This window comes from Peromyscus eremicus, chromosome 10 (genome assembly GCF_949786415.1).
Source record: "Peromyscus eremicus chromosome 10, PerEre_H2_v1, whole genome shotgun sequence".
NCBI lineage: Eukaryota > Metazoa > Chordata > Mammalia > Rodentia > Cricetidae > Peromyscus > Peromyscus eremicus.
In genome coordinates this window covers 45,042,419-45,070,359 of record NC_081426.1, presented here as the reverse complement: position 1 = coordinate 45,070,359, position 27,941 = coordinate 45,042,419, and the positions used below count along the sequence as shown (strand labels likewise).

Sequence of the window (27,941 nt, the reverse complement as noted above, 5' to 3'; positions counted from 1 at the left end):
GCAGACTTGGGTGCTGAGAATGAGTCTTCTGGAAGAGCAGTCCATGCTCTGAACTGCTGAACCATTTCTCTAGCCTTTATCCTGATTTCTTAAATAAATTATACTTACATACATTAATAGAAAGAACTTTTGTATGCACATATTATCTATATGAGAGGCCTTCTTATTTGACCAGCAAAGACAAATAGTTGGTGAGTTTCTTTGAAAAGCTGCTACACAATTCTTCATTTAACTTTTGCTTGAAACATATAGCTATTCATTCAAATATCACACTTTGGTTAGGAGACAGTGAGCATAGCACTGAGCTTCAGTGTGCTAACCAGAAATCCATTCATCTTTTTTGCATAAATCACAGTAATAAAATGTCATGAGGCTCTCCAATTTTTACTTCATGTTTTTTGAGGGATGATAATCTAAGTGCAATTTTCTTTTCTGGATTTTTTTGTGATATTCTCAGTGCTCTGCAATAACACACACACACACACACACTAATTTGACAGTATCTTTTCTAGAAATTCACATTAATTGTCTTTTAATAGAAACAAATTCTCATACTAACATTCCATTTGTTTATATAAAACTTTATCATCTTACTTAATACTAGCCCCTGGGCCAATGAACATTATAAACAGGTTTGAGAAGATACACCACTGTGCACCTCGGTAAATGTCCAGCTGAAAGTGATCTGTTAATTGAGAGTGTCCAGAACTTGTAGAGTTAGTCTCTTTGTTTCTGAAAGGAGCAAGCATAGTTATGTACCAATGCCTGGCTTTCCAGTAAGGAAATATTTATTATGAGTATAAATAACTTCAGCCTATTAGAAACATCACAGATATAAGTCAGTTGAAAAATTCTTCATAGTTCTAAAATGAAAATATTCATAGAGTTGTTTTCTACAGTAATATGCACGTAGCTGTAGGATCATTATGTATGTCAGTGAATGCTTATATAATCTCACAGCCTAAGTTTTCACCTGACATAAGCTGCTTTTTGTACCATCTCAAACTCTATTATCAAGATATAGCAGTATTGTATAATAATCATTTGAGCAGGCAAATAGAAATTTATTTGCTCAAATGCTTATTTTTACATGTTTAGGTTGTTTTATAATGTTACTATTTTGAAATAGCACTCTGTGAGAAACCTTTGTACATAAATTTTAAAATCTGATTTCCTCAAAATAGATTTCTAGCAGTTGTTATTGCCAAAAATAAGCATTTAAATATCTTAGGGCATTCTGATACATACATTGCTACATTGATTTGCAAAATGATATTTCTATTCATAGCCCCACTCGTGCTAAGGGGACATCCATGCCTCATTACATCTAGGTCGATGATATTAGATGTCTTCATGCCAAGGTGTCTTCCTAGTTTCTAAATATGAACACATCACACAATTTGTATTTATTCCATTAAAGATATTATGATATTATACAATGCTTATTTTTATTTTCTTCTTTTATTTATTTTTGTATTTTATATTTTATTTAGTTTTACATTTCTTATCTGATGGATGTTTGGCTTTCACGTATGTCTGTGCACTAAATGCATGCAGTGCCAGCAGAGGCCAGAAGAGAGCATTGGATCCCCGGGACTGGACTTCCAAGGCACCATGTGGGGTGCTAGAAATAGAGCCCGAGTCTTCTGGAAGAGTGGCCAGTGTCTTTAACCTTTGAGTCATCTCTCCAAAGCTTATTTATTTTTTTTGTGCTATTTGGGAGCAATTAAAGTCCTTGCACTTACTAGGCAAGCACTGTACCACCAAGTTGCATTCCCCAGCCCAGGCACTTAGTTTTAAGTAATTTCCTTACAAGTTTGAGTTTTTAGTAGTCTACTCTATGGAAAGGTTGGTCGAGATTATTTTGTAGATGCTAGACATCCTTCACATTTTATATAGTATATTTATTTCTGACAGGGACTTTATATTCGTATTATTAATTAAATCCTTCATTCTTTGTTATCATTGAAAGATTTGGTACAATGTAAACCAAATTACCAGGACTGTTTTTCCTCTCTGCTCATTGTTGGTGATATGTCAGGCCTTGGTGAGAATACAGTCAGTATGAGGCATAGAAAAAATTCCATGTATAGTGCTGAGAACAAAGTCTGGCCATAGGAAGTATAAAGTAATTTTTCTCAAGTTTGAGATATGGTCTAATAGCTTATTGAGAAAAGAATGTTCATTGATAAGTGGCACAAAAGGAAAACAGGTTATTAGATATAATATTTTGGACCTTTAAGAAAGATGAGCCTCAAGGATGATTTTTAATTTGCTAAGCACAGTATCAGGAACTATATAGGGAAGCTGAAATGGAGCCAACTTGCATTATACAATAGAGGGAATTGGGGTGATGAGTCACGTGGAGGAGCTGAAAGGTGTGGAGAGTGAAGTTCTGTAGTTAGTATAAAGGAGGAGATTGGGTCGAAGGAAGAATTTTATAGTAACACCCACTATTTTGGCTATAGAAGGAATTCTATGTAGTGAGAGATGCTGATAATCTCCCCTTAGTAATCTTCTGTAGAATGCATTAATAGACAACATTGGACATCAGGAATCACAAAGGAGAAAGGGAGTCATCAAAGAACCACTGTGGCACCCCATCCCTGTTTAAGGAAGTGTTTGTACAGAAGACTTAGAACTTTGAAGACTGTTAAGGGTTGGAAGTAGTATCAAAGCAGTATTATTGCTCTAGTGAATAGCCTAGGTGATCCCTGGAATCAACTTGGTCAGTTTTTAGTTTTTAGATTATATTCACAACAACTAAATAAGAGTTCTGTTGTACTCAAAGTAGCAGAATACAATATTTCCAGTATTTAACCACCAGTGCCCTACAAAAAATGGCAACTCATGTAATTCAACTTAATTTAAACACCATACAAACAGCAAAGATAAAAATAAAAGTACACTATTAGGATCAAAGAGACAATGTATCTTAGTGAAGCTATACAAAACCCACTTTGATGTTAGACAAAGTCAAGTTCAACTCAGTGACTGAGTCTCTGTGAGTGTTAAATAAGACTGAGTATGACTGCCAACATATCATATAGGCATCCAGTCCATATTAGCTTCTGCTGAGGCCTATTCACCTTGCTTCTCAAGTTGTCAAGTCTCATCCATCTCTAACATTGCTAGTCTCTCTTTGGCAATTTCACATGTGGTGTTTTCTATTTTCTTTTATGGCACATACTAGCCTACTTCTATTTCTGCAAACATTGAATAAATACTGCTTTTGGTACAGGTATAGGATTTAGAAAATGGAGGTATAAGCAACAGATCTTTCAGATTCTGTCAACAACTATTTCTACTGCCACAAACTCTGGAATTCTTGATTGGCATTTTAAACAAAATATTATTTTGACTCTCTGCCCATTCCATTATTTGGAAAAAGCTATATGTTGACAGCAGCTTCCTGGTGAACTCTGGGTTCAAAGCAGTTCCATCTGACTAGAGTGTAGATTAGATTTCTTTTCTGGATTTTAAAGATAGTAGTTGGCATCTGTTATGTTAAATAGTTTTCTTCCCCTTTGCCAACTTGCATTGATCGGTATTGGCTGCCAGAAGCACTGTGTTGAGAGAGATTCTAAGGCCAAGTTTGTACTCAGTGGGAATGTCATGATCAATTAGTGATGTCTGCCACAGGTGCAGCAGGGGGTGAATGGAATGGAAACAACATCCATACAGTTGATTGGTTGATCTTTGATCTACCTGCTTATTCTGTTTAGTTGAGACAGAGAAGGTCTATGAAGCTGCTGCATGCACTCTCCTACTGTCCTCTTTTACTTTACTCTAAAATTTTTTTCAGTGAGTTTCCCCAGACATTTAAGTGGAAATGTAAAGACTCAACAGAATTCTAAGACCTCCAGAATAATGTGTGTGCCCCATCTGCAGCATCTTTGGGAGGCAGGAGGGATGAGATAGGGAGTTTGTTTTATTAGGTATTGCCAGCTGCTCTGACTTCCTTGTGATTGTCCTAAGCTAGCTTGTTGTGGCTGATAAAAAAAACAAAACAAAACAAAACCTCTTCTCTTTTACAGGTGTAAAAACTAATTTGATTTCAAAATAGCTGTTGTTAGTAAAGCAAGATGAGAGAAAAGAGAATGCTCTTTTGGCAGAAGGCATTTAAATCTATTGCATATGGAGATTTTTCAGACACTACCAACACATTTTTGTGTCTGAAATGGAAATGGCAAAGCAGTGTCAGCTTAACAAGGTGATGGTTTGAAACGTAAGACACGAAGGAACTTGGTTAGGGACCAAAACGACTGGTCCCCAACTTTTATGTGTATGCATAAATGTTTTGGTTATCACTATAAACATTGCGAAAACAACAGAGCTGTTTTTATACGGATAAATAAATGAGCAGAACAAAATAATCAGCTGTCTTTTCACTCTGGGACCAGAGTTCTGCCCATCTTTCCCTCTGTTCACATATCCTTGGCTACACTGTTTTGAATGGAATGGACATGAGGCTAATTTGATTTGTTATTATTTTATTTGTTTGAGGATTTCATAAGTGAACACACTGTATTTGTATCATTTCCACCCCCCACAACTCCTCTCCAAACCACACCTCTTAATTTCACATCCTCTTCTTCTATAATTATTGTTGTTGTCATATATTACACACACACACACACACACACACACACACACACACACACACACACACACACACACTGAGTACAGGTAGTGCTGCTCTTATTTTAGAATTAACCAGTTAGGACTGAGGTCTCATCCCTGAAAAATTAAGAGGAAGAAGAAGAAGGAAAACCACTGGATCTTCTTCCCTCAGCAGCCACTGCTTGTAGTTTTTTTTTTTTTTTTTTTATAAGTGGCACCTTGTGAAACTTTCTTCTGTCCATATATTGGCATGTTGCCTGGTGCAATCTATTCAGGTCTTATGCAGGCAGCCACATTGTTTAGAGTTTATGGGTTAATGCATGACATACCAAGAAGACACTATCCTGTAACAGTCAGCCTTGTCTTCTGGCTCTTAATATCTCTCTGCCCCTTCTTCCATAATGATCTCCAAATTTAGGGGTAGCCGTTCTGTTACAGATGTCCTGTTTGGGGCTGGGCACTCCGTGGTTGCTTATCATCTGCATTTTGTGATGTCATTTATTTTTAACTGAGTATTTTCACTTGGTTAAATAACTAATCATTCAAAGTGCATTTTAGTGAACTTGTGGTTAAAAGAAACACACATTAATGAATTAATTTCCAATTTCTTTTATTTTGAATTTTTGGATTAAGAGAAGAATTTTTGTTTTTCTAAAAGAAACATTGACAGTGTGCATGCAACTTGTCTTGTTGGTAGCTATTTGTTCTACATTTGACATGCTTTGAGAAAAATAGAAAAAGCAAAATATTTACAGTATCTAGTAGTTTAACAGGAAAAAAAAAAAAACAGCTACAGAAAATTTGGAAGTTGGCCAGTAAGGTGGTTCAGTTGCTAAATGCACTTGTTGTTAAGCTTGACAACTGAATTTGATAGCTGGGATTCCTATGGTGGAGAGTTATCTTCATACACTTAAGCACTCAGACACACATCTGTGCACATACATACACATGTACTCATATGCACACACCCATGTGCCACCACACACATACATTAGAAATGAATAAATGTAATTTTTAAAAAGGAAAGTGCAAAGTGACTTTGGCATGTTATTTAATCCATTCCTTTTGAGGAAGCATCCATGAAAGGGAGAGTTTGGAGGCCGGTGTAGTGTTCGGCCACTCTCGCTGGCATGTTACCCTTTAGCTTCGATTTCCAGTCTCATTCATCTCGACCTGAGATCTGTAATTCTTGCTCTTTCTTCTGTTTGCTTTTCTGGAAGTGATATTATCCCATTGCCTATTTAAGCCAAGGATAACAAAGTGACTTCCAGCCTCACCTCAGGTTTGGGCTTTGGTGGTAGATAACGGCATTTCCAGATTCTCAGCTTCAGGTCTGTGGAAAAGTACTTCAGGGACAATTAGTACTAACCTCAACTTCGAATTCCACAAGTGAAAATTGGGATATTAGGTGCTTTTTGTAGGAAAAGTCTTGAGGATTTTCTGCAAAGTCAGTTTCATCCTTAATGATCAGGACGATGTGCAAAGTAATTCGTGATGTCAAACAGGGAATTCCGTGTCAGTGTGAATGGATGCCAGCCAGAAAACCAGGGTAATGTATAGGAGGCCTTATTGTACTAAGTGTTCACACTTTAGTGAGTGGATTTTGTGGTCCACAAGTGACTCTTGGGAATGAGCGAGAGATGGAGGCCATCAGAAAAACCAAGACTAGCCAAGTACTTTAGCACCCTCTGCAGCAGTAGCTGCTGTCCCAGCGTATTGGCCTTCTCTCTGCTCTCCTGACAGGATCTTCCAGGTCTGAAGCTCTGGGATACATGAGAAAGACAAGACCTGCTTGTCTTTGCCCTGTCTTCCTGCCTCGGTGAACTTCTAAGCTAACTTAACCCCTCAGTGTTTTTCCTTCAACTCCTAAATTGCCACAGAACCCAAGCAAAATCCTGCTGTTAAGTTAAACCAGAAGTAAATGACAGAGTTAGCAGGACATCCTGAGTCAGGTTATAAACTGTGTGCACATACACATACACACACACACAGGCAAGAAAAATAGTCCTGCAGAATTTAGTTGAATACTAGGGCTCAAGACGCAGGGCAAGAGCTTCATCGTTTATTAGAGTCATTCAATTAAACAAACAAACTCCGAAGAGAGCTGCTCAAAGAAAATCACTTCATGGCACATAATGAAAAACAAAACAAAACAAAACTTGTCTCTGACTTTTTCCTTTAAATAAAAGGGCTGTTTAAAAAGATGACTTGTAGAGTGTGTGCCACTTCTCCCAGATCGGCAGTGCAGAAGTGCACAAGTGTGAGTGATGTAGAGGTACTTGTTTATTATAGAGCACATTTCAATGCAGTAATCATAAATATTGCTAAGGTTGTGCTCTGTTGAAATATGACCTACATACTCTTGATTGTTTGTGTTACGTGATTTGTCTGACACCCATTACATTCTGGGTAATAGCAGCCATTTGTTGCTCTGCACAGCAGGCTCTTTTGACAAAAGAAAATAGGCAGCAATAAAAAAGCTATAGTCTGAATTACATTCTGCACGGAGCTGCACTGCTGAGAGTTTCTGCAAGTGTCTTAACAATGCTCTGAACTGCCTCTTGTCAGCCTTCAGCCTGTAATGGCCATCTGTCCTCACATCAATCTGTCAAAACCTGCTAAGTTCAAGAGAGAGCACGGAATATACCTTGTACTGTCAACACCAAAATGTACACATTCCCCGGAAAAATCAACACGCAGGAAAGGAGCCAGAGGTTATGGGAGGCATTAGCACTGTTGATTTAGGCTTGTGGCATGAAATAGAGAGTCCAACCATTAGTGGAAAGATGAGCAAAGGAATTGAGCATTAAGGAATTGAGTGTCGACCTCCTTTGTACCACAGGGGAAGAAACTGTGGGCAGAGCAAGCCAGGGTAGAGAAATATAGCTGATTCAGGGGCCAAGAGGGGTAACCTGTCCCATCAGGTGTGCTTAAAAGTTTGACACAACACTAAAAGGAATAATAAAAGAAATGTTCTTTGTGCTTTCGTTTTCCTTTATTTTGCCTTAAGTCTTGACTATATTTGGAAATAGATTTTCAATTAAGCACTGGGTGAGACAAAGTCTGTCATCCATGAAATTTCTCAGTGTTGTGCAGAGATATTCTCTGGATATGGGGGTTTTGGTAAAGAGTCTGAAGAAGATACTGAATTGTGTAAAATCTTTCCCCTATTCTCCCATGAACAAACAGTGAACCGTTTCCCATCTGATGAGCAAGTAGAATTTTTTTCAGCAGGCGATCTGAGCAGAGATTCACAGCTACTGTGTTTTCACTCACAGCACGTTTGGTTTTCCCCAGAACATTTCCACCCATTTTAAGCATATCTACCACAAAACATAAGTATTTCAAAGTTAGAAGAATTACTTCTTTATTAAAAGCAACTGTGATGTCCCTTTGGGTGGACACTTTGAAATACCAGCAACCCATGTAGCATCCGGCACACAGTAGGTATGCTGTAGATGTCTGTTCAGTGGCAAGAGGTTCTCATATCTGTAAGACATAAAAAACTTTTGTCTTTAACTGAGAGGAAGTATGATCAGGGAATCTCTACATCCAAGAACAAAACCATTTATTTAAACAATAATGAGCTTAGATACTGGGGCAAGGGTTTCAAATTTTGAAGAGTAAAAGAATTTCTATATTTAAAATCCCTAGATAGTCAAGGTATTTTTAGAGCTAGTCTCTCTTTTATAGTGGCCTAATTTGGCATTTCTGAAGTTAGGGGTTTCTTTTTATACATCTGGACTGTCAGTCAAAACAGATATTTGGAGTAAAGGCCATGTGCTACACAGATGTTCAAAGACCTTGGTTCTCAGTATGTGGTCTGGGAACCATCTCATTAAAAATTTGTAACTTAGTGTCCTTAGTGACTCTTAGGCTACTGACATATGAGATCAACTACTCAGAAAGAAACTGCAAAAATGAAAATAAGCAAAATAACCTGTAGACAATTAAATCTAGGCAGCATCCTACAAAGCACTCATGATCTCTGTGGAGAAAAATGATGAGATTCTCCTTAAAAAGAAAAAAAAAAGACAAATTCATAGACATGCAGTACACATGAAGTGAGCCACCCCAACACGAGTCAGAAGAACAGAAAAAACTTACCTTAAACTGAATGAGATGAAAAGATTTATGTACATTGATTCTGTGTGTTGAATGACATTCTCAAGGGTCACGTTTTTTTAATTTATTTGACCAGTACTTGTTGGCACTTACTCAGCTTACTCATCATTCATTTTTGAGAGTGTGTGTTGTATTGTATATGTACGGTGTAGGTACTTGTTAGTGCTGGTGTGCGTGTGCGTGTGCGTGCGTGCGTGCGTGTGTGTGTGTGTGTGTGTGTGTGTGTGTGTAGGTACACATTGATGCAGGCACATGAGAAAGTCAGAGGTCAGAATCAGATGGCTTTCCTTTGTCACTCTTCATCTTTTATTTATTGTTTCTGAGACAAAGACTCTCATTGAACCTGAAGCTAGCTCATGGATTTCCAGCCAGTGAGGTTCAGGGATCCCTTTATCTCTGATGCCCATCACTTAGAGTTCCAGGTACATTCTGCCACACCAGACTTTTTACATGGGTGCTGTTAATTTAAACTCGGGTTCTCATGTATAAGCAATAGGCATATTACTGGATGAACCATCTCCCCAATCCCTCCTCTTCAATTTATGAGCATCTTTGACTCTAATGGGGACTATTCAAGAAATTAACATCTCTTTTTGATCATGAATACTTTAAAATGTGTTGTGTTGGTAACCAAAGATAACCTACAGTAGAAATCTCTACACAAAAACAGAGCAATGCAAAGTCTAAACAGAATGAGGAAGAAAAGGAATAGGAACTTCATAGTCTAAAACAAGCCCTGCTTTTCCTAATGAAGAGAACAAAAAGAGCATGCACCTCAATGGCACAGAAGTTTTATGCAAGAAAATGTTACCTGTTCTTCTGCTGCAGTGAAAAGTGGGCTCATGGATGAATCCAGCTCCTGTGCGACTCAGGTGTGCCCAAAGGAAGAGTGTCCATGTCTGTATTCATCTTTCTAAATGCCACCCCCACCTTTCTCCACGGAGATAATTAGCTCAGCATGCAAAAAGTTGCCTACGATTGGGCCAGAATCTTTCCTTTAAGAAAAAAAAAACATTAATTTCTTCCACATCTTTATCATCCAGTAGGCGAACAAGACAGCATCTTCCTGTTTATATCAAAATTGCATGTGGCGCTCTGTGACCTACTTGGTTCTTGACATATTTATATTTTTTTCCAGCAAGGTAGGAATTTTTTCCCCCTTGAAATGCACAGTTGCCTTGAGTCTCACCCCAGGCTTGTTAACAGACTTGAAACCTTTTTTTTTTTTTTCTGCTGAATAGCATTCACCCATCCTCCTAAATAGAAAATCTATTGTAAACTAAAATGTTCCCTTGTAAGCATAAAGCCATTTGAACTGCAGCCTGCCCTCCTTCAAGGTTCCTTGGACACTGGAGCTTCACAGTGATTCTTCCTGGGCAAGACAGAATGAATGGAGTTGATTCATGGTTTAGACTTAGAGGTAACAACTATGCCTCCGACTAGCCTACCCTGGCTTCAGAATTATCTATAGAAAGGCAGACAAAACACCAACCCATAGACACTCTTGTCTTCCTCTATTTGTTCTTTATGTAATTAGCTGCTGAAGCTTGGAATCATTTCAGTCCTTCTGTCTCATGCTCTCACTGACGATGTGCTCTAAATAAAATGGTCCCCTGGCATGGAGATATTTAGAGTCACTATGCACTTAGCTTTCTGTTGCAGAACCATATTTTAGACAGAATGTATTAGTTATGCTTACAAGAATGTATTCTACCTACATTAGCCATGGTTTACTAAGTTAATGAACTGTGGAGACAAAGACTCATTGCCGTCAAGTTGTGGAGGGGCTCTGGTTCCCTGCCTTCAGCTGGGCCATCCTATTTCGCTGAACCTATTTCGAAGTTGTCTGTGTATGTCATTCCTATCCTGACCAAAATTTGCACTCATTCCACTTTTTGAAAAATATTGCCCCAAGGGGGAGATTCTTGATTGTTCTGAGAGCCTTGAACCACTTGTATTTTTCCTGCAGCATTCTTTGTAGACAAATGCCACCAAGGCTGTACCGTGATTCTCAGGTCCCACCACATCAATTGCCTTTAAGTGACCCCTGCAACACCCTTGAAAATGCCAGTGTTGGTGACACCTGCTGCTGGGGCAGCCAGCAGTGACACATTCCTGTTTTCTAGGCAGCAGGATTTGTTAGCATAGATGTTTGAAACACGAAATATCACAGCCCTTGCTGCTGCCTGGTGCTGTCCATCTGTCTTTTGTTGGGTGACAGGAACTTAGGAGAAGAATCCATTTTTTAGGACTTGTCACAAATTTAGTTTCTTCCTTCTTCACTCAGTTTTAACCATAGTCTGAAATCTAAAAAATATTAGAAAATGTGTTTATTCTTGAACAACATTTTCTCTTTCTCTTTTCTCTATTTCCCCACATTTCTTCTTGTTTCTCTTTTGTCATAGGCCTAACTCCACCCACAACTCCTCCTCATAAAGCCAACCAAGATAACCCTTTCAAGGCTTCTCCAAAGCTGAAGCCCTCTTGCAAGACCGTGGTGCCACCACCATCAAAGAGGGCCCGGTACAGTGAGTGTTCTGGTACCCAAGGCAGCCACTCCACTAAGAAAGGGCCGGAGCAATCTGAGTTGTATGCACAACTCAGCAAGTCCTCAGTGTTCAGCCGGGGACACGAGGAAAGGAAGACTAAACGGCCCAGCCTACGCCTGTTTGGTGACCATGACTACTGTCAGTCAATCAATTCCAAAACGGATATACTCATTAACATATCACAGGAGCTCCAAGACTCTAGACAACTAGACTTCAAAGATGCCTCCTGTGACTGGCAGGGGCACATCTGCTCTTCCACAGATTCAGGCCAGTGCTACTTGAGAGAGACTTTGGAGGCCAGCAAGCAAGTCTCTCCTTGCAGCACCAGAAAACAGCTCCAAGACCAGGAAATCCGAGCTGAGCTGAACAAGCACTTCGGTCATCCCAGTCAAGCTGTTTTTGACGACGAAACAGACAAGACCAGTGAACTGAGGGATGGCGACTTCAGTAATGAACAATTCTCCAAACTACCTGTGTTTATAAATTCAGGACTAGCCATGGATGGCCTATTTGATGACAGTGAAGATGAAAGTGATAAACTGAGCTACCCTTGGGATGGCACGCAGTCCTATTCATTGTTTGATGTGTCGCCTTCTTGCTCCTCTTTTAACTCTCCGTGTCGAGATTCAGTGTCGCCACCCAAATCCTTACTTTCTCAAAGACCCCAAAGGATGCGCTCTCGTTCAAGATCCTTTTCTCGACACAGATCGTGTTCCCGATCACCATATTCCAGGTCAAGATCAAGGTCCCCAGGCAGTAGATCCTCTTCAAGGTAAGGTTGTCAAAATCCACCCAATGCTAAAATGTTTCCTTAGAAGTTAGAGGAAATATCCAACCTTAGGGTTGCTTTTCTCAGTCACTCAACCAATTAACTGAGGCTTGTACATATATGCCCCGCTCTCCATGTTCTCTCATACACCCAGCTCTGAGCATGCTACCTTGGTCAACCAGAACACAGAGAGACATTTGTAAGAAACTTGCTCGTGTAATTTTTTTTCCATCACCTGCAAAGCAGCCCTGTGCCCAGAGAGTTGAGATCCATGTAAGATAAATCTAACAGCATGGCCATCCCATGAGCCATGGTCACATCAGTAAGAGACATGGGGAAGGAATTGATCGCTAGTTTGGTCTCCAGTCTGACTAGCTGATGGCAAGCTGTCACTGGAAGGTCTTGCTGGTAAGGAGAAGGTAATTCACACATCCCTGAGCTTCCAGTGATGTTCAGTGTGGTCCTGGTAACTTGGGCTAAGAGCCCGTTGCAAATGTCCTTTTGGTTTTCTCCTCTCTCCCAGATCCTGCTACTACTATGAATCAAGCCACTACAGACACCGCACACACCGCAGTTCTCCCTTGTATGTGAGATCACGTTCAAGGTCACCCTACAGCCGTAGGCCCAGGTAATGAGGCCTGCCTGTCCTTTTTCCTTCAGCTCCTTTTATCCCCTCCTTTAGATGGCAAGACATCACCCAAACTCTTCTTGTCCCCTCCCCAAATGATAATGTATTTTTTCATACAAACAGAGGTGGTCGACCTAATGATGAAGTTATGCTTCCCAGGTATGACAGCTACGAAGCGTATCAACATGAGAGGCTGAAGAGGGATGAATACCGCAGAGAGTATGAGAAGCGGGAATCTGAAAGGGCCAAGCAGAGGGAGAGGCAGAAGCAGAAAGCAATTGTAAGCAGCGTGGAGCTAATTTCTTTACTTTTCCTCAGAGACTTTTTATTTTGGCAGATTAAACAATAACCAAAAGTTAATGCTTTGTTAACGGAAAAATATTCTTTTTTTTTTTTTATTTTGGCTTTAAAAGATCAGAGTCCTACGGCTCTCTTATTTGAAATGGTGTCAGTATACTTCTCACTGCAGTAGAGTTGTGAAGTTCATTAGCATTCTCAAGTTTTGTTTGGAAAAATGAAGAAAGGGGAAGGTTCTTGGGTCTGATAGGAGCTGGAGAACGTGCGTTTTTCTAGCTGCTTCCTGTTACTTCTTTCTTTGAGTGAGGCATGAAGAGATTCCAGATTCCATTTAAAGTCATATTGGAAAGTCTGACTAATAAAGTCAGTATTTTTTACCTCTGATGGGCCATCACCTGACTGCGGGATGATGGTGTTGATACATTCACCTGCCATGTGGGCAGTGCTGATGCTCATGTGTAAACATGCAAGTTACCGTTGTAACTTGTTTGTTCTCTGAAATCCAATACTGTCCTTCACAAGCTGCTAAAAATGTGGCACTCAAGTGGTCAAAATCCAGTACATGCCCATGGCAGACATTCTTAATCAATCATGGAACTCTGTCCCTCTGAGGTCCCACAGAGCCTTAAGGTCTTTCCCAACATAGTGCTCCTGGGAGCTGTGGCTAATCAATGAGCTATGGCACTGTTTTGGTTCATTGCACCTGCTGCCTGTCTATGTTAGCTGCTCCAAGTCACTGCAGTGCAAGGCAGCATTTGACATAGTGAACCAAGCCTTAGAGAAATAAGCTCTAGCTATTAGTGCTGGGTTCCTGTAGAACCTCCAAGGAAACCCAATAATATCAACACAAAAATGAGAAAACAGTAAAATTCACCATATAAAACACATCATTGATGGCGTCAGATTAAGACTTAGCTCATAGTAAGAAAGAGTAGAAAGGTTAAACGAGAGGTTTGTTAACCATAGGAATTGAAAGAGAGACATTGAATCGTTAGATTGAAGTTCTGGGTGTTTGGTACGATTTAACTATGCATCCACCAAGGACTGAATCAAAGGCATTCTGCAAATTATAACACTTTACCTCATTTATTTTCAATTTTTAAATAAGCTGTGATGTTAAGATTTGCCAGAATGTCATTAGTTCACACTTAGGAAGACTAATGAAAATGAAAATTTCAACTTTTCTAATATTGCTGTATTTAATTAATGGCCTATTCAATAATTATCATAATTCACATTTACAGAGTGCTGTATAGTTTACAAAGCCTTTTCACAGCACACATTGCAGTTACTAATTACAAAAGCGAGAGCCACATTGAGAGAACATGCAGTAACATAGTGTTTGCTGATTCACTGCATTTACTGTTTATAAATTCATATCTTATAAAGTTCTTGATTCTTTTCCTTAAAGATAGGGTATTATTTGCTCATTTGGGCAAAATACAGTGCAATTCTAATCAAAGGCAGATGAATGTATTAATCAAAAAATGTGGATAAATGACATGTACTTATTTTATGCCTACCAAAATAATTTAGGTCTAGATACTTAGTTAGAAAAAGTAGGGGAGGGAGATGTGCTTTTTTTTCTGGTTTAACTGTCTCTGAAAACATCTAGTAGTTTGCCATTAATCTTGGTGAGGCAAAAGTTTTCTTAAACTTCCCCTTTCTTTCCTTTGTCTCTCAAATGTTGACTTAATTCTTTGATCAAGACTGTTCTTTGAAAGAGGACTTGGAGTAATTCAGATGTCACCTTGGCTATACGAAAGCAGTATGCATTAACTAGACACTGCTGAGACTTTTGGCATTGGTATTTATTTAGATTTCAAAAAGTATTTGGAAAAAAAAAAACCAAAACAGGGAACAGAAACTGTTTACTAACACATTGATCTGCAAGTAGCAAGTGCTTATACATGTTGGAGACTTTCTGTTGAATAAATTCCCACTTGGAAAGTTATATGCTATTTCTGTTGACCACACACAATTTCTCAGAATCTCATGATAAGTAGTTGCCAGGTGCTTGAGATATGCATTTAGGCAAGACCTGGTAGCCGAATCCAAAGAGCTTGAAGTCAGCTGACAGATAAAGATGCATAAGCAGAAAATATAATGTGATTAATGGCTTGACAGAGGGTTCATCTAAGGTGTGTGGTTTAAAGTGGTCATCTAGACCTGTGGGTGAGGAAGAGCAAACATAGGAAAGTTGAAACTGATCAAAATCCTGTATAGGGAGAGAGAGCAAAGGTTTTTAACAACTGGAATGTCCAATACGGCAGCCGAAATTAATTAAATGGCTAGTTGTCTTAGGCAGAATTAAGATGGACCATGTGAATGGATTTTAAAGACTTGGTACAAAAAAAGGTGGGAAAGTTCTAAGTGTTTTTGTATCTATCATGAGTCATTGGTATTGTAGATATTCTAAGCTAAATAGTATGCATTGTTAGAATTATTTTCTGTTTCTTTTTCTATTACTTAATGTGGCTTTAGAAAATTTTAGTTTACTTACATTAGAATGTGCTTTTATTGAACATTGTTATTCACTGTAGAGACTGTGCCTATGAAGCATCTCTGGAAATGAGTTCACTATACTGGGGACCTCTAGTGATTTAACAGTTAACACTGGGGCAAGATGGACCAGAAATAAGTCAGTACATCTCAGTGGCAGGCAGATTTTGAAGTTATGTAACTCACGCTAATGATTTTGAACACAGTGGCACTATGTAATGACTTTACCCACAAAAAGATTTTTTTAATTGGTTCTCTTCTTCCCATTATAAAGGACTTCTTTCTTGTGCCAATCATGGAAAAATATACTTTAATGGACTTGAGCATAGCATGCCTACAATGATTTTTTTCACTCATTTACTTTAAATTACATTCAGGAAGTAGGTGTGGGAGCCAAGATAGACCACCTAAGTTAGCTGGATAGGTGACTTCCATTCAATTTTTGAGATGCCCTTAAAGTAATGGAATGAATAGCCACTTGAATTTGTAATGTCTTGGATGCCACGCTGCATTAACCACTAAGCAGAGCAATCATGTACTTAGGGACCAGCAATTTAGAAGTTCCAAAAGAAAACTTAAAAAGTATTAAAAAGTGGTCATTGATATTTTGCAGAATAAGTGTACAGTTTTGTCTTCTGGGCTGCATTGCATCTATGTTGAATTTTCAAGGAAAGTGCTTTAAGAGATCTGCAAACTTGTCATGAATTGAAGCTCTAAAAGTCTTTACAGAGCCCAGGTTAGCTTCATAAAGCTGGCATTAACAATTAGGAATTACAAATACAGAATTCTCCATCATGATTGGATAATATCATTACGTCAATGTCTGCTTTCACATGACTTCCATCCAAAGTCATTCTCAAAAGCCAATTGACTCTCTGCTTTTCTCTGTCCCCTAAGTTTAAAATAATTCAGATGAAACCAGAGCTATGAATGCCAGAGTTAGTACTTAGTGTCTGAACTGTCACTGTTTTAATTTCTTGCTGAAATCCAAGTCCAACTCCATTTGCAATCTGTACAGTTTCTGCCAGAAAACATGATAATGGGATGTTCATTTAAAGAACAAATCTAGACATTATGATATGGCTCAGTGCTTAAAACCAAACCCAGATGCTTGGAAATGGCTAGGCTCTCACATAGCTCTTCTCTGTTGGTGACTAGGTAGTTCAGGAGTCACAACCAATACATCATTACTGTTGATTATAAATGTCTCTCTCTAAATATATAAATGTCACGTATTCTTCTTAGAGAAAAGAATCCAGTTTCCTGTATAAGCCTTTTTTTTCATAGTTTTTTTAGTATTTAGCCTTTTCAAGGAATTGTCAGTAGAGAGAAATATAACTATCATGACTTTAAGTTCAGCGTTGTCCCTATACTGTGCACTTTGATATATTTAAATGATAGATCTCATATTAAGTATACACCTGTGCATACACAGAGAGAGAAAAGAGAGAGAGAGAGAGAGAGAGAGAGAGAGAGAGAGAGAGAGAGAGAGAGAGAGAGGCCACAATAACACAAGGACATTAATGCCTTTTTAAAAAACAAAATTCTTAAAATTTATTTTTTTTTTATTCATTTTACATACTATATTTTTTATTCATTTTACATACCAACCACAGATTCCCCTATCATTCCTCCTCCTGATCCCCCCCATCTTCCTCCCAACCCCTTATCCACTCCTCTAAATGTGTAAGTTCTCCCATTGCGGGACAGCTAAGTCTGGCCCATTCAGTTGAGATAGGACCAAGCCCCTCCCCACTGCATCAAGGGTGAGCAAAGTGTCCCACCATAGGTAATGGGATCCAGCAAGCCAGTTCATGCACTGGGGATAGATCCTGATCACACTGCCAGGGGCCCCTCAAACAGACCCAGCTACACAACTCTCTCCTGCATGCAGAGGGTCTAGTCTGGTCCTATGCAGGTTCTACAGCTGTCAGTCTAATGCTTGTGAGTTCCTATGAGCTTGGTTCAGTTGTCTCTGCAGATTTCCCCATTGTGATCTTGATCCCCCTTGTTCATGTAATCCCTCTTACTTCTCTTCAACTGGACTTTCAGAGCTTGGCCTGGTATATGGTTGTGGATCTCTGCATCTGCTTCCATCAGATACTGGATGAAGGCTCTATGGATGATAATTAGGGTATTCACTAATCTGCTTACCAGGGTAGGCCAGTTCAGGTACCCTCTCCACGATTGCTAGTAGTCTAATCTGGGGTCATCCTTGTGGATTCCTGGGAATTTCCCTAGCACCATGTTTCTCCCTTACCCCATAATGTCTCCTTCTATTGAGATATCTTTCATTGCTCTCCCACTCTGTCCCTACCCCTAGCTTGACCATCCCATTCCCTCATGTTCCACAGAATGGAAAAATATCTTCACCAATCCCACATCTGACAGAGGGCTGATCTCCAAAATAGATAAAGACTTCAAGAAACTAAACAGAAAAATACCAAACAATCCAATTAAAAAATGGGCTACAGATCTAAACAGAGAATTCTCAACAGAAGAATCCCAAATGACCAAAAGACATTTAAGGAATTGCTTAGCATCCTTTGTCATCAGGGAAACGCAAATGAAAGTGACTCTGAGATACCATCTTATACCTGTCAGAATGGCTAAGATAAAAAACACTGGTGGTAGCTTATGTTGGAGAGGATGTGGAACAAGGGGAACACTCTTCCACTGTTGATGGGAGTGCAAACTTGTACAACCACTTTGGAAATCAGTATGGCAGTTTCTCAGAAAATTGGGAATCAATCTACCTCAAGACCTAATGCCTTTATTATAGTCAAGATTTGGCAGGTACAAGCATATTCCAAAATTCATCAAAATATTTACACTGAAGATGTGCAACTTTTATATTCTGATTATATTCAAATAAAGCTCTCAAAGCACACCCTTATCAGTCTATAGATTTGAATGCATCTCACCTTTTATTTGACTGTTTGCTCCTGAATTGATTCAGGGTAGCCTTAGCTGCTAGACTGAAAGATTTTATATAATATTTGCCTACAAATGATTTTTGAAAATCTGAATGCTATCATTTTGTCTCTGCCCTGAAAATACCCTTTAGTAGGAGATATTTAGTTAATGGCTTCTCCACTACATAAGTTGTACTCAATATTAAGAGCAAGGGCAACAGATTTTTTTCCCATTGTTGGTTGGTCTTTCTTTCTTGATAGCTTTACATCTAGCTTGCTGTCAACTCCATTTACCTTTTTTTTTTTTTTAAATATGGTTATTGTAGCCGGGTGGTGGTGGCACAAGCCTTTAATCCCAGCACTTGAGAGGCAGAAGCAGGCAGATCTCTGTGAGTTCAAGGCCAGCTTGGGCTACATAGTGAGTTCTAGGAAAGGCTCCAAAGCTACACAGAGAAACCCTGTCTCAAAAAACCAAAATAAATAAATAAATAAATAAATAAATAAATAAATAAATAAATAAGGTATTTTAACTAAGATGTTCAGTCGTGCACCATATTCATAGTACCGTGCTTACATGCGCACGTGTGTGTGAGTGTGTGTAACTCAGGGACTTTGCATGCTGAGCATGGGCTCTACCCCCTGACCTATTCCCCCAGAAGTACATTGAAAATTTCTGCTGAAGTCATCTTACAACTAATCTAGAAGACAAAACAAAAATCTTTTGTTCAGAAGGTTAAAATGGATTTCCCTTTGCAGAGAAAGAAAAGTTAACAGTTTTTATGCTGCTCTGAAATAAAAATGTAGAATAAAAGTACCAGAAACCAAAGTCAGAATTATACTAGACACAGTGGTGTCTAGGATTATGGGACATTTTACTGAGGTAATCCATTCAAAAGTATCTAACCCATCACTTGGCCTATATAGTGCTCAGTAAATGTCAACTCCCTACTGCTTCTCATCTCTCCTCAGTCAAACTCCTCGTACCGAGAATCACTTATTATTTCATGAGAGACAACATTGCTTGTTTTCCCTAGCTAACCAGCAAGCTCTATTCTCTTCTTGATAAAGATTTTAGTAATATAAAGTCAGTTAATTCCATCATACTTTTTTCTTTATTTATCTCCTGTGTTTCAGTGTAACGAGGATTTACCGCAGTAGTTAATGCAACATAAATCTCCAGTTTTATTATCCACCCCATCAGCAAACTAGCCTTTGTGAAAATTGAAGCTAAAAGTTATTTGATAAATGTTCCATCCTCCTCAATAGTGAAAACTGGTCTGATAATAATTTTTCAACCAGCATTTTCCAAAGGTTCTGAGTTCCTTCAAGCCCCGAAGAAGTTAGAAATGTTATTAAACATTTTGATTTCTTCCCCCTTTCATCTCCTGTTTAGAAATTAATGTCTTGAAAAATTGGATGCAAATGTTATTTTTTTTTTAAATATACGAACTCTATTCATCCATCTAATTCAACTGCAATATGTTAAAGGGCTGATTCTTTGCCGGAAATCTTGGCCAATCACGGAAAGATTTTAGTCTTTGCTGCCTAGACCTTAAGGTGTCTTCTTTCTTTTTTTTCATGTTTAGCAAGTGGAAAACAAAGGACCTCAATGCTTCTTAGAGCATCCCAGCATGCCTTCAATCCTCTGCTCTTTGTCAGGTAGCAGGGCCTGGCCCATCCTTGTGTTTCATAAAAAGAGTTGGTAGATTAAAAGGTAATTTGAGTGATGGAGGAGCAACTCTTTCTAGCTGAGTCTCCTTTCACAGAAGAATCTTTCAGTCCTAGAAAAGGTCCTCTGGGTTATCTCTTTTAGTGAAGATCATTGTTGCATACAGCTTTGTATAAAGCTGCAATTCAGAAACTGTCCCAATATGTCTGCACATATGGTCGATTTTCTCTTTAACTTCACATTTCCTTGAATACATAGGCTGTGTGTATTCCCATAATGGTAGCTGAGCAATTTCTATGCTATGGCTCAATTTCTTTCTTTCCCTTCTGCAGTTCCCTCTTCTTTCTTTACACAGTAGTAACTTCCCTAAAAGGCTCATTAAAAAAAATCCATAACACCATGCAAGCAGGCGCCAGGAAGTTTAAGTTTAGATAACAGTCCCATCACATTTGGCTGTTGGGCTGAAACTGGGTGCGTAAATAGAATGGAATGTGGTGTTATGATTCCCTTGATAATATGTGTGAAGGGCTTCTTAGGCTCGAGCCTCACCAGCCATTTCTATCTACTGACTATTGAGCTATGTTGCATGCTGTGGAAAAACAATTTCAGCCTTAAGTCGCGACATACAATCTACATGGAAGTGAATCTTAAGTCTGCTTGCTTTACTTCATCAGGTCAGTTAGGAGGCTTGATAGCGTGGTCAGAGGAATTTTGTTCCACCTGTTTGAGTGGAGTCTCCCCTCTGATTTCCAGAGTTCTTTTTTTAAATGAGTCTGCTTACATAATAGCCTGCAAACATGCATCTATTCTATACTTCGCACCCTTCAATCTGTAAATTCCTTTTGGTAACTCACTTAGCTGAGCTGCCTAGGCAGAGCTTTTCCATTAACAGAGGACCATAGTCATATAATACCCCCTTTATGTTGCAATATCTCAGAGAGTAAAGGCTGCCCAGACATGGGCATGTTAAAAGTATTAATTGAGGATAGAAGGGAATGCTTAGCTACTAAGACTACATTTTGTTCTTGAAGAGGATATGGGTTTGGTTTAGCTCACAACCACTATAACTCCAGTTCCAGGGAATACAGTGCCCTCTTCTGAACTCCATGGGTTACCAGGCACACATGTGATGCACACACATAGATTCAGGCAAAATAGTTGTACACATAAAAAATATTAATTGATTTTAATTAATTTTGTATCAACTATTTACTGAGATTCTCTTTCATACTTAAAATAAATTGAGGTAAAGAATAGATATAGGTTCTAATTTCAAGAATTCTTCATTGTGTGAGGGAGAGAGTCATTGAGCAATGAATAAACTATAATGATTTAATAACACTTAACAGAGAATGACAGGGAAACAGATTTCTTAAGGCCAGCTAATAGCACTTCACCTGAATTCTCAAATGAACCAGCTATGGAGCTTATTGTAATTCTAGGCAGTAAATCTGAGGGTCCTGGGGCACAATTTAGGAAATATATTACAAAGTTACAATGGACCACCTTGTGCAAAGCCTTTGAGATGGAAGGAACACAGTGTCACTAGGAGCCTGTAAAAGTCCAGCAGAGAAACTAGAGGCAAGGATGGGCCATAGGAAAAAAGTCCAGATCTTGCAGGGCCCACCTATTAGGTCTTGTTAATGAATTAGATGTATTATCAGAAGTATTAGAGACCATTAATACATTTAATTTAGATGGCAAATGACATGACTGAGTTCTTTTGACTTATTAAAAATTATTCCATCTATAGTAAAAGGACAAATTAAAGGGAGAAAACGTAGACATGTGGATTTAAGTCGAAAGATATTACACTAGTCCATAAAGAAAAGTTGGAGGGAGAGGGAATAAAGAAGACAAATTGGAGAGAGATTAAAGAGATAAAGCTCAACAGGACCTGGGTTCAGTCTCCAGCCCCCACTTGGTGGCTCATGCCTCTTTGTAATTCTAGCTCTGGAGGATCCAGTGACCTCTCTTGGCCTCCTGGTGTGTAGCTAGAGAGTGTGCTTTAGCAAGGTTGTTCCAGTTTAAGAGGTTTAGAGAAAGTCTGGTAGGTAGTTGGTTATCTGAAGCTCAGAGGAGCTTCCTTCCCTAATGAAAGTATTCAGTGGTGTTGTTTATAGTAAATGTGAGTAGGCATAGAGGAGCATATCATCGAAGAAGCTGCAGAACATGCAGGTTGTTGACTTCACAGGCGCTATTAAGTGCTCACTCTTAGACAGACCATTTGCTAATACTTGTGAAAAAAGGAAAGGCTCCCAATAAATGTTGGCGGACTTCTCTCTGCCTTAAGCCTGAAATGACTTTTGTGGCTTCTAAGAATGAGGCACTCAGTATAACCAGAGAAAAACTCTTGGGCAGCTGAACCTACATGCTAGCCCCGTGTTCCCCAGACTTTGCTTTGCTCTTACTTCAATCTCTGCAACCTCAAGTTCATTTTTTTTCCCTTATCCCTGGAAGAAACATAAACTAGTTGGTAAGGACAGTCCTTATATTTACTCCAAGTGTTCTTTAAAACCCCCCTCAATTTTGAGATATTATTCAGTTTGGCCCCAGAACAAGATATTCAAGAGTGTTTCTTTCACTAAGAATGAACCCCAAATTTATATAAAAGGAAGCTTATCTTAAGGCAACAGTATTGTCTTCCTGTGTTTTGTAGGTTATAAATTTCTAATGGCTTCTACATTATGATCGTATTGACCTCACTTGTAGTAATGAGGCTACACCCCTCTAGTCTTTCCCTAAAATAGGACTGGATCTATTGGCAAAGTAAAACTTATATCTTTTTTCATTTGGCTCTTACTCTTCAGAGACCCATGGCTAAAAATGGCCTACATTTTAAGACTGTTTCTCAAATGATTCTCTTTAGACCAAATACTTTAGAATTGCTGTGGTCTTTGCTATAAATGATGATCATTGAGGCTTATCCCCCATCCGTTTCATTATTTACCTCCTGGATAAACCCCAACAATTGCATTTTGAACACGTTCCTTCAGGAAATTTTTTTTTTGGGGGGGGAGTATTAGAGATTAAGAACTACCCTTTGAGGATGTCAAAATTTGTACATTTTCTGATTAGAATTCTGAGTTGATGGGAAATTAAGTAGTTTTATAAGCCAGATTAGTTATTGTACCAGTTCTCATGATTAATAACCAAGTCATAAGTGCTCATATATTTCCTATGTAATGGTTATATTCTCGGGTGATTTTAATCTCATGGAATGATTGTCTTTTCTGATACATGAAGTTCATGTGAAGAAAGACAAGAGTGAGACAGAAGAAGTAGAATAGGGAAGATCCATGGAGAAGAAAGCTTAAGTGTGACTGAGGTGCCTGAACTTAAGGCATGGAAAGTCAAACTTGGTTCCTATGTGGTATTTTTCCTTAGGTGTGATATCTGGTTTGCTCTAGGAGATTGCTCTGTAAGTTTTTGTACACGATTATATGTTCATGGATGCTTCTAGTGGCACATCTGCATTTTGTCTCCAGAGCTAGAAAATGTCTCTCCTTCCTTTCTGCTTATAGGAAGAACGCCGTGTGATTTACGTTGGTAAAATCAGACCTGACACAACGCGGACAGAACTGAGAGACCGCTTTGAAGTTTTTGGTGAAATTGAGGAATGCACAGTAAATCTGCGGGATGATGGGTGAGAATCTTCAAAATTATTTCTTGTTTAGGAGCTGACGTATGTTAAAAATTATGACCCTAAGATTACTGGGATGGGAGTTGCCAATGTAAGTGCTTTGACAGATGACATGTTGAGTTCAGAACCTTATTTATTTTCTTTCATCCCTATTTATTAATCTTTCTAGTTGAGATTTCCTGTCTCAGAATAAGTATTTAGCTGCCTGACAGGACAATCACACTGATAAATGGATGTGGTGGCAGAGACGCTGGCACCAGTGATGTCTCCCAAACTAGAAGGGGTTGCAGTCTTCTGTGCCAATGCTGCATAACCAGCTCTTAATACCTCTTCCATGCCCGTTGCAGAGACAGCTACGGTTTCATCACCTACCGTTACACCTGTGATGCTTTTGCTGCTCTAGAGAATGGATATACTTTACGCAGGTCGAATGAAACTGACTTTGAGCTGTACTTTTGTGGACGGAAGCAGTTTTTCAAGTCTAACTATGCAGACCTAGGTACGTTGTACATGGGAGGGTGAATCCATAGCATAGAGCTCAAAATGGAAGTGAGCATGCTCCACAGACACCTTAGGTTAGGCCTTCCTGAAGGGGACATATGAATCCAGTTTCATTTGTTTTTGTAGGAGACCATTTCAGAAGCAAGGTGCTTAAGTCTGAGCCATAAAAGGCAGGTGTTCTTGTGCTCTATGAATAGACACTAAGTCATTTGTGGTGTTTGTGTGTGGTGGGGGCATTGTCTTATGTGTGCATGTGTTGTCTGCATTTGTATCTACATTTATTAAAGTTTTGCATATGTCTGTCTGTGTTTGTAGTCTGTGTTTGCTCTCCATACTTACCCTCAGTCTTTCTTGTGAACTCAAGCACTGTCATTGTTTTGTGGCACAGGGTGTGACAAGGGCTTGTTCTTCCTTTCTTATTATGTCACAAGCACTTGGAAACACTCTCATTATCTATGAATTATACTCAAGAAGAGAAAGCTGAAGTCCGTTAGCTAAATGACAACATACGTACTGTCTTGAGAATAAAATAAAGCAAAAACCAAGTATGTGGAGTATTTCCAGATCCTATACATTGTATAGGAAGCTAAGCAAACAGTTGTCATTTGAGAGAAAATCACAGTAGGAGGTATGTGTTGTTATCATACCAATTGTACTTTCAGTTAAAATAAAACACATATAACTATTTATTTTTTCCTGTTCAAAGATGAAAAGTAAAATTCCGATCAGCTTGTTACCCACAGATGATACTATTACCAACTGATTTCAGAATTTTGTCTTTTAGTTCCTCCTGTCCTAAGGTTGAGTTCACATTATATATGTGCACATATGTGCTTACACCTGTACATACAACTTAAGTTCTGTCTTCTTCAGCAAATATGTGTGTGTGTGTGTGTGTGTGTGTGTGTGTGTGTGTGTGTGTATTCATTCCCTGATGTGATTCACAGGACCAAAAATAACTCATACACATATTTTAATGGCTGCATACTATTTTGCTGGGCATGTAGTATCATTATAGTTAGATAATTCATTCTAACTCTATTTGTATTCAATTTTTAATTTTTTGATATTATAAATAATGCTACAATGGACATCTTAATGTCCTTTCTAATTTTAATTTTGCTCCATTGCCTGCCATTCCCTATCTAACGTGTGCGTTATACGCCTTTTAATTCTTTGAGGAAGGAATGAAGAAAAGTGGCAAATGTGCGTACCATGATTATTTTAAATTAATTCATAATAAGCATAAAATTAGCATGCACATCTATTCTTCAGCATTATTAGCTATCCAGTCACAATTGCTCTGATGCAGTATAAAGACAAAAACGAATAGCCAATACTGTGACTTCTTTTCCCCTTGCAGTACAGTTGTGTCTTCCTGGAGTAATTGATATAGGTGCTGTGCATTGTTCAGGGGAAATATGCTATAATTCACTTCACAAGCTAAATAGATAGAGGGAAACAGGGGAGCGGCAGCTGACTGCTACAGAGATAGAGGCCTAGGGATGAAAATATAAAACCTGGCAAGTCATTTGTTCAAATGGTGGCTGATAAAACCAGTCAAGACAGATTGAAGCCTTGAGTTGATTTGACTTATTTTCTTCAGTGATGAAGGCTAGGGTGTTTCTACTCTCTCGCAACATCTAGAGTTTAAAACAAGCTACCTAGAGGGGTCTTTAGATAACGATTCATCATGGCAGAGGGAGGATTGGATGGTATTTCCAAATTGAACTGGCACCTCCCTGAAATATTTCTAAGAAGAATGCTCTTTCTTAGCTCGTTGTCTCCCCGCGTAGCCAGCAGCCATGGAAACTTTGGCCTTGCTAAGCTCATTCACTATGTTTTGTAAAGCACGTTTGTTGCATATTACAAAGGCATGAGGTATTCAATCTTCCTAAAACATTTCTGGGACATTAAGGTGTGGTTGTTCTGAACATATTCATGAGGTAGCCAAAAGAGCCTAAGCACCTCAATCATGTCACCCTGTGTTTGAGACTTGGTTCACTGATGATCATGGGTAAGCATTTCAGCTCTATTATCTTCTGATTATTTCTTCATAAAATAACTCATATTGTTGTGGAGGCATATTCAATGTCTGTGGAGGAGGTGACATCACAATGCCTGCTATAAAATAAATAGACTATAATTAAAAGTACAAGTGATAAGAAGTTAGAAATTTAGGATTGTTTTTAAATTGAAGAAATAACATTAGGATCTAGCTTAGGAGCTCAATGAAAATTTCACGTATCTTATCTTTGTTTCCACAAAGAATTTAGATTAAATGTTTCAAGTCATGTGTGATCCCTAAATAAAAGGAACATAATAATGGACTACATACATAAAGGAATTGGAAACTCTAGATACATTAAAATTAAGCAAAACCGATGCAATACATATTAATTTTACTGGAACAGGAAAATGTGCTATTATTTTAGACAGATTCTACCCTTTTCCCCCTGTTTTATTTGCTTCTCCAAATGAAGTTACCCTGCCACACACATCCTATTTTTCTACCACAGAAACTGGCTAATGACGACTACAATACTATTAGAAAAAAATATAATGATTTCAACTACAACTTTTTAGTCAGTTTTAAATGTGAGAATGAAAATTTTATATGACTTGATTAGGGCTATAGTGGTGAGGCCATGATTTGAAGTTTACTCTGCTACCTAGGAATTTCTACCTACTGGTTCTATTTACTGTTTTATAAGCTAATGACTCTTACTAACAAAATGCCTTGATAAAAAAAATATTAAGAAGGGCTGGATATATGGATCAGCAGTCTAGAATATATATCACTCTTTCAGAGGGCCCAGATTCAATTACCTGTACCCACATGGTGGCTCACAACCATCCACAACTCCAGTTTTAGGGGAACCAACACCCTCCTCTGCCCTCCACTGGATAAGGCATGCACAAGGTACACATACGTACTTGCATGCAAAATACTCATGCACATAAAATTAAGGGAATAAATATAAATTTAAAAAAATATTAATCATTAAAGACATGATCAGAACAGGGTGAATTTGTATTAACAATACAATAGCTTTGATTAAGTACTAGTAATACACAGAAATCATGTTCAGGCATATATGAAAAATAAAATACTTTATTTACTCAAACAGTAGATTATACTATCAGATACTGCATGTATATATATATATATATATATATATATATATATATATATATATATATATATATAGTGTGTGTGTGTGTAAATTTACATTTTTTCTTGCCTTTTATTGGTAAATTATTTCCAGATCACAATGTGAATATTTTCAGCTATGGTTTTAATAGTATATGGGTGCCTGAGATTGAGTGCATCCATTCAAGATCATTAAGTTGACTATCTACCTGGTGCCAATAGTTCTCCAGGTGCCAAGATAATACAAATGTGATGATTTTTTGTTTCTATTAATATGGGGCCATTGTTTATAACAATTTCTTTGGAAAATAATGAGGTGGATTTTAGTGTATTTCCACATTTTTTCATCATGTCTTACTGTGTTCCAATATCTTCCCTTCAATATGAGGGGACATGATGGAGTTCCTACCATCATCTCATACAGGGCTTGTCTCATCCAATACGAAAATCCCTTTTGGATGCCTATTAAAAGCCATGATGTGTGTGCTTGTGTAGGTGGGTGTCTAAGTGAAGTCCATCACAGTAAAGAAACTCTTGAGAAACATTGCCTCACACACAGCATTCTG

The 27,941-nt window shown here is 38.4% G+C and overlaps 1 protein-coding gene across 1 annotated transcript in view; it reads left to right on the top strand.

The window, feature by feature from the left end:
• Positions 1-27,941, top strand: part of LOC131920629 (peroxisome proliferator-activated receptor gamma coactivator 1-alpha) — a 42,153-nt gene that overhangs the window by 9,281 nt on the left and 4,931 nt on the right. The window contains exons 6-10 of the mRNA XM_059275048.1: positions 11,154-12,069; positions 12,590-12,694; positions 12,854-12,974; positions 23,602-23,723; positions 24,068-24,219. Of these exons, the coding sequence (XP_059131031.1) occupies positions 11,154-12,069; positions 12,590-12,694; positions 12,854-12,974; positions 23,602-23,723; positions 24,068-24,219 (1,416 nt within the window). The remainder of the gene's footprint in view (positions 1-11,153; positions 12,070-12,589; positions 12,695-12,853; positions 12,975-23,601; positions 23,724-24,067; positions 24,220-27,941) is intronic.